This window comes from Capricornis sumatraensis, chromosome 4 (genome assembly GCF_032405125.1).
Source record: "Capricornis sumatraensis isolate serow.1 chromosome 4, serow.2, whole genome shotgun sequence".
Classification (NCBI taxonomy): domain Eukaryota; kingdom Metazoa; phylum Chordata; class Mammalia; order Artiodactyla; family Bovidae; genus Capricornis; species Capricornis sumatraensis.
In genome coordinates this window covers 113,999,438-114,011,472 of record NC_091072.1, presented here as the reverse complement: position 1 = coordinate 114,011,472, position 12,035 = coordinate 113,999,438, and the positions used below count along the sequence as shown (strand labels likewise).

The 12,035-nt window shown below is 36.6% G+C and overlaps 1 protein-coding gene across 5 annotated transcripts in view; it reads right to left on the bottom strand.

The window, feature by feature from the left end:
* Positions 1-12,035, bottom strand: part of RIC8B (RIC8 guanine nucleotide exchange factor B) — a 100,749-nt gene that overhangs the window by 34,918 nt on the left and 53,796 nt on the right. For all 5 annotated transcript variants that reach the window (XM_068970473.1, XM_068970476.1, XM_068970474.1 and 2 more), the window contains 3 exons: positions 10,084-10,312; positions 9,255-9,350; positions 3,074-3,218 (listed from right to left, as the gene is read on the bottom strand). In XM_068970473.1, the coding sequence (XP_068826574.1) occupies positions 3,074-3,218; positions 9,255-9,350; positions 10,084-10,312 (470 nt within the window). The remainder of the gene's footprint in view (positions 1-3,073; positions 3,219-9,254; positions 9,351-10,083; positions 10,313-12,035) is intronic.

Genomic DNA, 12,035 nt, shown 5'->3' with positions numbered 1-12,035 from the left:
TTGAGGATAATTACTAGTGACCCTTGAGCAACACAGGTATTAGGGATGATGGCCCTCCAAGCAGTTGAAAGTCCTCCCATAACCTTACAGTTGGCCCTCCATTATTGCAGTTCTACATCTGTGAGTTAAACTGACTGTGGCTCGCATAGTACTGTAGTATATATTTACCTGCATATAAGTGGACCACAGACAGCAGTCCAAACCCAGGTTGTTCATTTGTATTGCATTATGGGTCACTTGTATTATGAGAGGAAATATGGCAGAATGGAAAGACAGGACTCAAATTCAGGCTTAGCTTTAAGCAACTGCATGACCTTGGATGAAACTCTTGCCTCATTTATGACACTGAAATAATAATAATATTTACATTAGAATCCTTATGAGAATGAAATGAGATTACGGCTTAGAATGTTTGACACATGATACCTCAATAGTTGTGTTTATTATCACTATAGTGATATTGATTTTATTAATATACTATCTTAGCAGTAACTTAAATGGTTGTATCAATTAGTCAGAAATGAAGGTTAAGAATTTCAGTGAATGCAACTGAATAACAAAACTTCCCAAACAATTCAATTAAAAATTAGGCAAAAGACCTGAATAGACACTTCTCCAAAGGCATACAGATGCCCAACAGGTACATGAAAAGGTGTTCAATGTCACTAATCATCAGGGAAAATGCAAATCAAAACACAATGAAAGATCACCTCACATCTATTAGAATGGATTTATCAAAAACAAGAGATACAGGGATGTGGAGGGATGCGGCAAAGACAAAACCCTCTTACACTGTTGGTGGGAATGGAAATTGGTGTAGCTACTAGCTACTATTCCAAGAGTCATGTACAGATGTGAGAGTTGGACCACAAAGAAGGCCGAGAACCAAAGAATTGATGTTTATGAATTGTGGTGCTGGAGAAGACTCTTGAGAGTCCTTTGAAGTGCAAGGAGATCAAACAAGTCAATCTTAAAGGAAATCAATCCTGAATATTCACTGGAAGGACTGATGCTGAAGCAAAGCTCCAATATTTTGGCCATCTGATGTGAACAGCTGACTCACTGGAAAAGACCCTGATGCTGGGAAAGACTGAAGGCAAAAGAAGAGGGCGGCAGAGGACGAGATGGTTAGACAGCATCACTGACTCAATGGATTTGAATCTGAGTAGACTCCAGGAGATTATGAAAGACAGGGAAGCCTGGCGTGCTGCAGTCTGTGGAGTCACAGAGAGTCGGACATGACTTAGTGACTGAAGAACAACTACAGAAAACAGTAATGGAGGTTACTAAAAAATTAAATATAGAACTGCAATATAATCCAGCATGCCACTTCTGGAAATATATTCAAAGGAAATGAAGTCAGTAACTAAGAGATATCTCAGCTCCCATGTTCATGGCAGCATTTTTCACAATAGCCAAGAAATGGAAACAAGCTAAGTGTTCACCAACAGAAGAACAGATAAGACACACAGAGTTGGCCCTTAAAGAATCCTAGGGTTAGGGATGTCCACCCTTCATGCAGCTGAAAATATGGATATAGTTTTATAGACTGCTTTCTGTGTCTGTGGTTCCACATCCACAGACCCAACCAACTGTAGATCTAACCTACTATGGATCATGTAGTACTATAGTGTGTATTTATTTAAAAAACATCCATATCTAAGTGAACCCAAGCAGTTCAAACTCGTGTCAATGGTGAACTGTATATAAAATGGAATGTTATTCAGCCACGACAAAGATGAAATCTTGCTATTTGCAACACATGGATGAACCTAGAGAATATTTATGCTAAGTGAATAAGCCAGACAGAGAAAGATAAATACTAGAGAACTCACTTATAAGTAGAACCTGAAAAAAAATTCAAACTCATAGAAACAGAGAGTAGAGTAGTGATTACCAGAGGATAGAGAGTAGGGAAACAAGGAGATCTGGTCAAAGGGTACAATTTATAAGATGAACAAGTTCAGTTATAAGATTAATAATTTCTGGGGATCTAATATACAGCATGATGACTATAGTTAACAATACCCTGTTGTACACTTTAAAGTTGCTAAGATAGTAAATCTTAAGCATTCTCACCACACACACACACACACAGACACGTAACTATGTGAGGTAGTGAATGTGTTAATTAACATGACAGAGGTAATCATTTCACAGTGTATATGTATATCAAATCATCATGTTGTATACTTTAAATATATACAATTTTATATGTCAAATATGCCCCAGTAAAGCTGGTGGGGGAGAAAAGAATTCAACTGACTGAAGAAGTGAGTGAAGTTTCTCACCTCTAAGTTATCTATCTCACAAAACTGGGGAACTCTAAAAAGTGGAATATAAAATCTGCTTAGTTGGGACTTTTACTAGTACTTTTATAAACTAGGAGATGAAGAAAGAAATAGGTAAAAATACCTGAATAACTTGGTTCAAGTTCTTGTTTGGAGAACTTTTGCAGAGCAAAATAACCCAATAATTTAAATTGTTAGATGTATTTCAGAAGGCAATCACTTTATATGAACTTATAGAATAATATTTATTATAGTATAGTTACTTTTTAATTTCTTTCTACTTTTGTCTTACCATTAACACAAAGGTAAGGGATGTATCTTAAGCATCTATAGCTCACATTCAAAAACTTTTTATTGATTAAAGAAGAAATGAAGAGATTAAAACTCCTGTAGTTTTAATTCCAAGAGAAATTAAAAAGGGGAACTAACCTAGGCCTTTGCCTGGTTATCAAAATAGTAACACCTTAATTACGTAAGCAGATTCTTCATAATGATTCCAGGTCCTGACTCATAAGGATTAAGAAGTCTGGGTTAAGGATACAGGAGGCAAAGTATAAATGTGAGTGTGTTTAGTAGTGTATCTGTCTGCATGCCTCAATAAATTCAGAAGTATATAGAAAAGCTTTTAAATTGTTAATTTTTATTATCTCCTCAAACCCTCTAATGGAACAGATAGAGAATAAGTTCTGAAAAGAGCAGAACAGGATGGCCACTAATAACAGAAACATTTCCCAAATACCCTCAGAAAGGTGAAAAAGTAGAGGGCAAAGAGTTTAACCTACCTCTCTCTTTGCAAAGGACAAAAAGGAATTCAGCAGCAATTTGCTTGACTCCCAGGTCAACATGTGTCATGAGGCGCACCAGCTTATTTCTCACAGTTGAGCCAACTTCAGGTCGATTGGTCACATCCCTCAATGGTGGTAAAACCTAATGGCACAAATGCAAAACCATCATCAATCGTTTCAGTGCTAAATTAAGTAAGAATGGTACCATCCAACTAGTCTTTCTTATAATGTCTACCAAGCTTAGTTTTATAAGAGTAGAACAAACATTAAAAAAAATAGTTTTCCAAATAAAATAAAACTAAACACCACCACCAACTCAATGGACATGAGTTTGAGTAAACTCCAGGGGTTGGTGATGGACAGGGAGCCTGGCGTGCTGTGTGACCATGGGGTCACAAAGAGTCGGACACAACTGAGCGACTGAACTGAACTGAAACAACAACAAAAACAACCTCATATAATTTCATTTCATGTCTGCAATGAAATTTCATCTGAAGAGAAACAGCTCTTCGCTGACCACCATGATATATTCAAATCCATTCTTGGGTGTTTACTCATCTCGGTACCTTGGAATGCCCCAGCTGCCTCTACCAAAATCCATTTTAAAGTCTGGGTCAAATTTCTCTTTCTCCCTCAGAGACTTCTTTAATACCCTTACTGATTGATTTTTTTCCTTCTTTTAATTCCTGCAACATTTTCATTAGTTATTAAACAAACAGAAACCCAAAAAACCCCTGTATATATGTTTTCTAGTTGTTTTCTTTATAATAAAATGGTTATTAGTTATTGAGTACTTCCTATGTGCTGCTGCTGCTAAGTCATTTCAGTCATGTCCAACTCTGTGCGACTCCATAGACAGCAGCCCACCAGGCTCCCCCGTCCCTGGGATTCTCCAGGCAAGAACACTGGAGTAGGTTGCCATTTCCTTCTCCAATCCATGAAAGTGAAAAGTGAAAGTGAAGTTGCTCAGTCGTGTTCGATCCTCAGCGACCCCAAGGACTGCAGCCTACCAGGCTCCTCTGTCCATGGGATTTTCCAGGCAGGAGTACTGTAATAGATGATATACATACATTCTCTATGATCAACCCTCACAGTCACCACACAAGGGAGGTGGTATCAACACTGTCATTCCTATTTTATAGACTGGTCCCTAGAGGAGTTACAAAACTTGCTTGGTTTGTCTGTTTGATAACTCACTCACTCACCTAGACCTTTCCTCTTTTGGTTCTCCTATTATCTTACTGCTTGCTTCATCTTAGCCTCTAGGCCAGTTCTCTTTTATTCTCTTGTTCTTTAAAAAAATATTTTTGACTGTGCTGGGTCTTAGTTGTGGCACATGGAATCTTTAGTTGTGGCATGCTGGATTTTTAGTGGGAGCATGTGGGATCTAGTTCCCTGATCAGGGATCAAACCTGGGCTCCCTGTATTCGTAGCATGGAGTCTTAGCCACTGGACTGCCACGGAAATCCCTTTCCTCTTGTATTTTAACTGTTGGAATATTCAAGGGTTGAGTTCTTGGGCAACATTTCTTTACTATTTTTACTCTCTACTGGTGATCTCATACAGTTTTATGGATTTATATGGTCTCTATTTACTGCTAACTCCCTAAAGTATATCTCTATCTTGATTTCTTCCATGACCTCCAGACTTTAAAAGCTTCTCAAATTTAGAATGTCCTGAACAGATACTGAAGCTCCCAACAAAGTTGTTTCTTCTACAGTTTTCCATCTCATTAAGTGGCAAGTCTATTCTTTCAACCTGGGCTTCCCAGGTGGTGCTATTGGTAAAGAACCACCTGCCAATGCAGGAGGCATAAGAGAATCAGGTTCAATCCCTGGGTCGAAAAGATTCCCTGTAGAAGTGCATAGCAACCCACTCCAATATTCTTTCCTGGAGAATCCCACGGACAGAGAAGCCTGGCAGGCTGCAGTCCACAGGGTCGCAAAGACTTGGACATGACTGAAGCGACTCAGCACTCTTCCAACTGTTTACTGCAAACAGCCTTAATTCCTCTCTTTCACATCCCATATCCAGTCCATCAGCAAATTATTTTGGCTCTACCTTTGCGTTATATCCACAACCCGACCACTTCTCACTACCTCCTCTAGTATTACTAAATTCAAGGTACCGATATTTTTCACCTGAACTGTCCCACAGTCTCCTAAGTCATCCCTGCTTCCATTCTGGTCCTTCTATGATCTATTCTCTACAGAGCAGTTAGGATGATCCTTTGAAAGTCAGATCATGTCATTCCTCTTCTCAAAGTCCTCCAGTTCCCATGGCCTCTCATCTCATGCATAATAAAAGTCGAGATCTTTCCAGATTCCTTGGGTTTCACATAATGTGTCTTCCTGCTACTTTTCTGACAATTTCTTGCTCACATTTCTATACTTTCACAGATGGAACTCCTTAAACTAACTGACTACTTTCCTGCCTCATGGTCTTTGCATTTGCTGCTCTCTCTGCCCAGAAACCCTTTTTCTAGAAACTGGCTTGGCTCATTCCCTAACTTTCTTCAGGTCTCTGTTCAAATATCATTTACAGGAAGACAATCCTTGATCACCCTAAGGAATTCACCTTCAGCATTATCTTTTCTCATCCCTTGCTCCTGGTTTAGTCTTCCTCACAGCACTTATCACCACCTGACACAGTATACATTTCTTAACTGTCTACCTTCTTCCATAAGAGTCTGGGGGCAGGGATTTCTTTCTGTTTTGTTTACCACTCTCAGTGCCTGGCACATTACAGGTTTCGATAAATATTTGCTATCTGAAGGAAGAATGAATTAATTCAAGTAACTTTTTAAAAGTGCCTTCTATAGGCAAGGCACTAGGCTAGGAAATGGAGACAGACACAAAGTCAAGTTATAATTTACTATGCCAGACTCTTTATGTGCATATTATTTTTATTTAATCCATTCAGCTGATTTCCTTCCTTCTTTATCTCTTTCTATATTGAGTGCCTACCATGTATCAGGTGGTGTAAAAAAAAAACCAGAAACGAAATCTCAGAAAACTGAATAATCTACCCAAGTGTTTATAGAATCCATATTTCAATATCTCTGGCAGGACAGAGCAGATTGCTATCTGTGCCCGGTAAGCATAAAATAGTTACACAATAAATTCTTATTATTTGATTCAGCTAACCCTACTGAGTTTATCTCCCATTTCTAGAGAAATGAGACATGAAACAAGTGATTTCATGTGGTATGTACCTACAGTTCCAGAGCACAGTATCTATTAATAAAGATTATCACACAAAAATTTTATTAGCCATGTTTTCGGTTCCTTAAAACAAGTTTTTAAAGTGAAATTTTGTAGTCTTTAAACTGCATAAGTCTGGATCACCTCTGGTGGTGGTAGTGGTTTAGTTGCTAAGTCGTGTCTGACTCTTGCGACTGCATGGACTGTAGCCCGCCAGGCTCCTCTGTCCATGGGATTCTCCAGGCAAGAATACTGGAGTGGGTTGCCATTTCCTTCTCCAATGGATCATTTTTCTCCAAAATTTTTTTTTTCCCCCAAATACTACCTTTCATTAAATTTTTTCTTTTGAGAAATCTCGCCCACTTCGTTTTCAAACCCATGGAATCTTCATCTCTTCTATATGCCTCTCCAGACGAATCCAACCTGAATCAGTCATTTCTACCATCTGTTCTCTTTCTACCTGCCCAAATACTGAATATTCAAGACCAATTTACTTTGGGTATGCACAAGGTAGATTTAAGCAGGTATTAACCACTGGGCACAATAACTAATTAGCCATGGTTCCATTTACACTGTTACCAAAACTAATCATCTGTTACTTGAGGTTCTCCCCTTCTTGATCATCATAGTCTAGAGCGCATCTTCCTCAGAAGGAAAGTTGATTTTTGTATTGTGCCATTTATCCTTCTTTAGTCAACTTTTTACTTGTTATGTCTCCTTTGTACTGCAGTATTTCTTTGAAGACAAGGAGTGGGTCTCACAGTCTTTTGTACCTATATAATGTATAGACTAAGGCCTTCATATAAAGAATCTGTTTAACAAACAGGATATATTTGGGGTATCCTGCTTAGAGATAGCAAAATCTAAACAGTTTAGTAGAATGTGGCTGTCCTATGTGAAAAGCTAAAATATAGGACACAAAGAATTTTCATATATTATTCTTCACTAAGTCTTTCTAGTCAGAATAGATGTCTTAAAATAATCAAACTTGGAAATGACTTTAATTCAGTTATCTAATTTATTTTGCTTAAATGATTATTCATGTTTGATGGTACCTAGTCCTCTAATGGACTATAAATTCTTCAAAGATATGAGTCCCTACTTTCTAATCTCTCCTTATCAGCAATATCTATTAATATGATCTACACAGAGCAAAGTGCTTATTAAATCTTGACCATAAACATACAGAGAAAAATGAACCCAGTTCATTTATTAAGAGAAATTCTACCTGACAATAAACAATGGGGTGAATGGTGGTGCCATGTATTGAATGAGGAAAGAAGGAGAAGATAGAAGGACGGAGGATAGCAAGTCAGGAGATTAGTTTGGGATATGTTAAACTTAAGTTACCTACTACCCATCTAAGGGGAGGAGATGGGTAGGCATACATTATATAAGTCTGGAGAGCTTAGGGGACAAATAAGGCTAGAGCTAGAAATTTGGGAGCCATTGGCGAATAGAAGATTTTCAAAACCAAGACTGTTAAATGAGATCAGCAAGAGAGCAGACATAGGGACAAAGATAACATTGTCTTGGGGAACTCAGAACACTGCAAAGAAGAGGTTCCCTGTGTGTCCAAGAAACCAAGTGAAGAAATTACTTCAAAAAGGAGAAAATACTTAATTATATCAAAATGGTATTGGGGAATAAAAAAAAGATTTGAGAACTATTAGATCTGGCAATATTGGGTTGATAACTTTTGATAAACACCTCTATAGTGGGGTGGAAAGCATGAAAACCTAATTTCAGTGGGTTCACACGAGAATCAAAATAAGTGAAAAGGAGAGAGAAGGTGAGCACAGAAAACTCTCCTGAGGAACACTCCATGAAGAAGAGCAGAGAAATGGGGAGGCAGCTTGAGAAGTGGGATTAAGGGAAGGTTTTTCTGCCTTTAAGATGGGAGATGTGTTTGGGTGCAGACAAAAATGATCCAATACATTAAAAAAAAAAAAAGGTGAGAATAAATGTAGGAGCAAAGTTCTTGAGGTGAGAGGGAAAGGGTTCCAGGATATGAGCACAGAGGCTGGCAACAGAACGAAGCAGGGACAGTTAATCCCCTATGACAGAGGGGAGACAAAGGATATGGTGGTATAGACAGATGCAGACAGACAGCAGGTAGGAAGATGATTTCTTACCATGAACTCTTAACTACTACCATCATAACCTTCAGCATCAGTTCTCTTTTGGGATGGTCTCCTCACATCTAGTCACACTCCTCTGGCCTATCTAGTAGCCAGAATATAAATGAGGTCACACCACTTCCCTTCTCAAATCCGTCCAATGCTTTCCCACGTCACTTAGAAGAAAACTGAAAGTCCTACACAACCTTATGTTGTTTGATTCTTGCTTACCTCTTGTACTCTATTCAGCACTCTCCCTCTGACATGACATTGTCTAGCTTTTCTGCTTTTTCTTAAGCATACCAAAATATCCTCTCATCCAGAGACTCCGAACTCATTCTCTCTGGTACATTCCTCTTCCAGAATATTCCCAGAACTATTCTCAGAGAATATCCTCTTCCAGATATTTCCAAAGATCCTTTTCATACTTATCCAAGCTTCTGCTCAAATTTTCTCAGAGAGGCTTTTCCTTATTCCCTTAAGTTTTCCCTTCCTCTGTATCTTTCTTTAGAACACTTATCACTACTTGCCATTATATCAAGATACTTGTTTACTTTTTAATCTCCCTACTATAACGGAAACTCCACAAGGCAAAGACTTCATTTGTATTTCAAGGCTTAGAACACAGCACACAAATCTCAATAAACATTTGTTGAATAAATGAATGAATGACTTAAAAAATATATAGGGTCACTTATTTCTGGATTAGGAAGATTTCAAAGATTAACACTAACTTTTTTGAGTTTCTGACATTCTGAAAGGAAATAACTGAAAGAATTTGACTCATTGATTTTATGTTAAAAAAATACATATAAGAAGATTAACTTTGAGATGAAATATACATTAAACAGTTACCTGATCTTTGAGAAATTTCCTGATGTTTCGATGGGCTCGGGAACATTCTGTTAACAAGCTGAGAACTGGAGTGAGACCCTCTCTATAGCTGCTTCCCTATAAAGAAAACCATACATGCTGCATTAGATTAGTTTCTATCAGTATTACTTTTCTTCATATAACTGAGTATATTAATCTCCTCTTTTTGAGGGGGAGATATTTTATGTTACCAAAGCTGTAAAAACTATTTTAAAAATTATTTTCTTAAAAAATTTCTATTTCATGAGTTATCATCATGCTTACTAATGCTCATTTGTATCCTTGATTTTTCCTACATTTTATAGGATTCTCACTGGCTCAGACAATGGGCTTAAAGGCAGCAAAGGTTTTCATGACCGACCCCAACTAACTTTCTGCCTTTTAATATAGTTACTTGATAAAGACAGTGATCAGAAAGGAGAAAATAAGCAGCTTACAGTGGCCAATTTTCCTTTAAAGATGTCTTTTGGGTGTTATGGAAAATATTTATCATCAATTTTTTTGGGGGGGGATAATTTTTACCTCTAGAACTTATAAAATATCTACACTAGAAAATTACTTTTTCCTTTGTTTTCAGGCGCTAGTCACAATTTTGGTGTCACATCAACACAATTTTCAGCTTTAAACAAATAAATTCACTTGGTTTCAGCAATTTGTCATTTATGGTAAATAAAAAGCTTTCCAGAGTATAAATCATTATTCAAGATATCAGCTATAAAAAATTTAGATTAAAAAAATCACATCCTGTGATGTTTATATATGTGTACAATTACATTCTTTAGAAGCATCTTCTCCATTTTATCAGAATTACCTTGTCTATTCTCTTCTCCATAAAATTGAGTAAGACATGAATGGCTTCCATATTCATACCATTGTATACCATGGTATTGCTTTTCAAAACTGTTTCTTTCTCAGCTGTTTTATCACTGGGCAGTTCATCTAAAGTCGTTGCTTCTTGGGCCGTTTCTTCATGGGTTAATGGACAAATGAGAACGTCCAAACAAGAGACCGGAACATTGCTTAAAAGGTTGACTGCATTGCTGAAAAGCAATTTAAAAAGACAATATTTTAATTTGATTGAATAGTCCTTTAAAATGCAAACATAGTAAGACTTTAAGGAGTCAATTAAAATTCTTCTTTTTCAAAATAAGCCTTTAACATTATTTGGCATTTACTGACTAAGAGACAAAAAAATAAAAAGAATTGTTTCAAATACACACATGGCAAATTAGAAAGAACAGATGTTAAATGGACATACACAATCACATGATGTCATGTCACTTTCTGAAATGCTAAAATAGGAATTAGTGAGCTTTAACACTAGCTCTTTAATTTTATTATGATACAATACTAGTCTTGCAGTTTTTCCTTGGGGTTTTAAATCCTTTTGTGGATTCACTGGTGTTATATTATTCCTTAGATTACAACATAAAGCATTTGAGAAGCACTGCATATAAGCAGCTTATCAGGGAGGCAACAGCATTAAAAACCAAATATTGCAGGATTAAGTTTTGTCCTTTCTAGTTGTAGAAATACAATTTTTAGATCATCCCCTTTTTCATAAGACATTTCCAGAAAATCGTAAACGGTGCTTTTTCTCCCTCTCTTATGCCCAGATTTCTTTAAAAGAGGCCAATATAGCTATTTCAAATCTTCATCCCCCTAGGCCTTTCTTGCTGTGTATTAATGAAATCACAAGCCTAGTATGTACACCAGTAGGGGGAACCCAAACCTTGTATTTTTTGGTATTTCCTAAAAATTTTGTTCTGCTTCTCAGTGTGTAAGAGATTAAAATGACATTAACAATTTAAAAATCAGACATGCTCTTACTTAATATATTTTCCTTCATGTATTATTTCATATTTTTTCATTTAAAAGGAGAGGTGGTGTTCTGTGCTAACTGGATCTTAAAAGCCTGTGCCTCAGAACTTCCTGATAAACAATGGAGAGACAGGCATTACATTTCCTAGTGACAGAGAAGCAGATCTAAAAATAACCACATCCTGACTAAAAATAAACTCTTGCAAATGCAATTTAAAAGTCTAACCAGTTGGAAACCAAATTCAAGGCTTAATCTAACTGATGCAGTCTTAATTTAGGCCACAGTAGTTTCTTTTAATTTAGATTATAGTGACACCCTCAAAAATAAAAAATAAACAACAACAAAATAGAAATAAAATACAAAATATTTTCTCTCTTCTATCCTGAAGTGTGGCTGCATTTCCCTAAGAATGAGTATTTCTTTTCTTTCTTTTTACATTATGGGAAATATAAAAAAAATCAGAACCAAGAAGAAAAATAATTTAACAAGTCCTATGAATGAATGGTTCCTGGTAAAATACAAGTTATTTGGTTCTACCTACAAAGAACCTACTACAGCTGCTGCTGCTGCTATCACTGTTACTAGTATTAAACAAAGTCCCTTTTTGGTTATTTGTAAAAGATCACAATTGGCTGAAATACCATAGTTTTCCCTCAAACTTTCCTTTTAAAATTTTTGCAATTATCTGTAGATAATTATCTATAGATAAAAATATTGTGCTCCTAACTTAAGCATTTGGGAACTATTATTAGATATCATAGATTTACTGGGGGTAAAAGAAAAAAAATAGAACTCTTCTTAATTAATTCCTAAAACTGTAAAATCAATTTTGAAATGTTACCAGTATTTTTTCAACACAGAGGGCAACAGGCTGGAATCTAACACAGAGACCACACTGAAAAGTTTAAGGTGATGCATTACATTATAAAGGACTGCTTCCC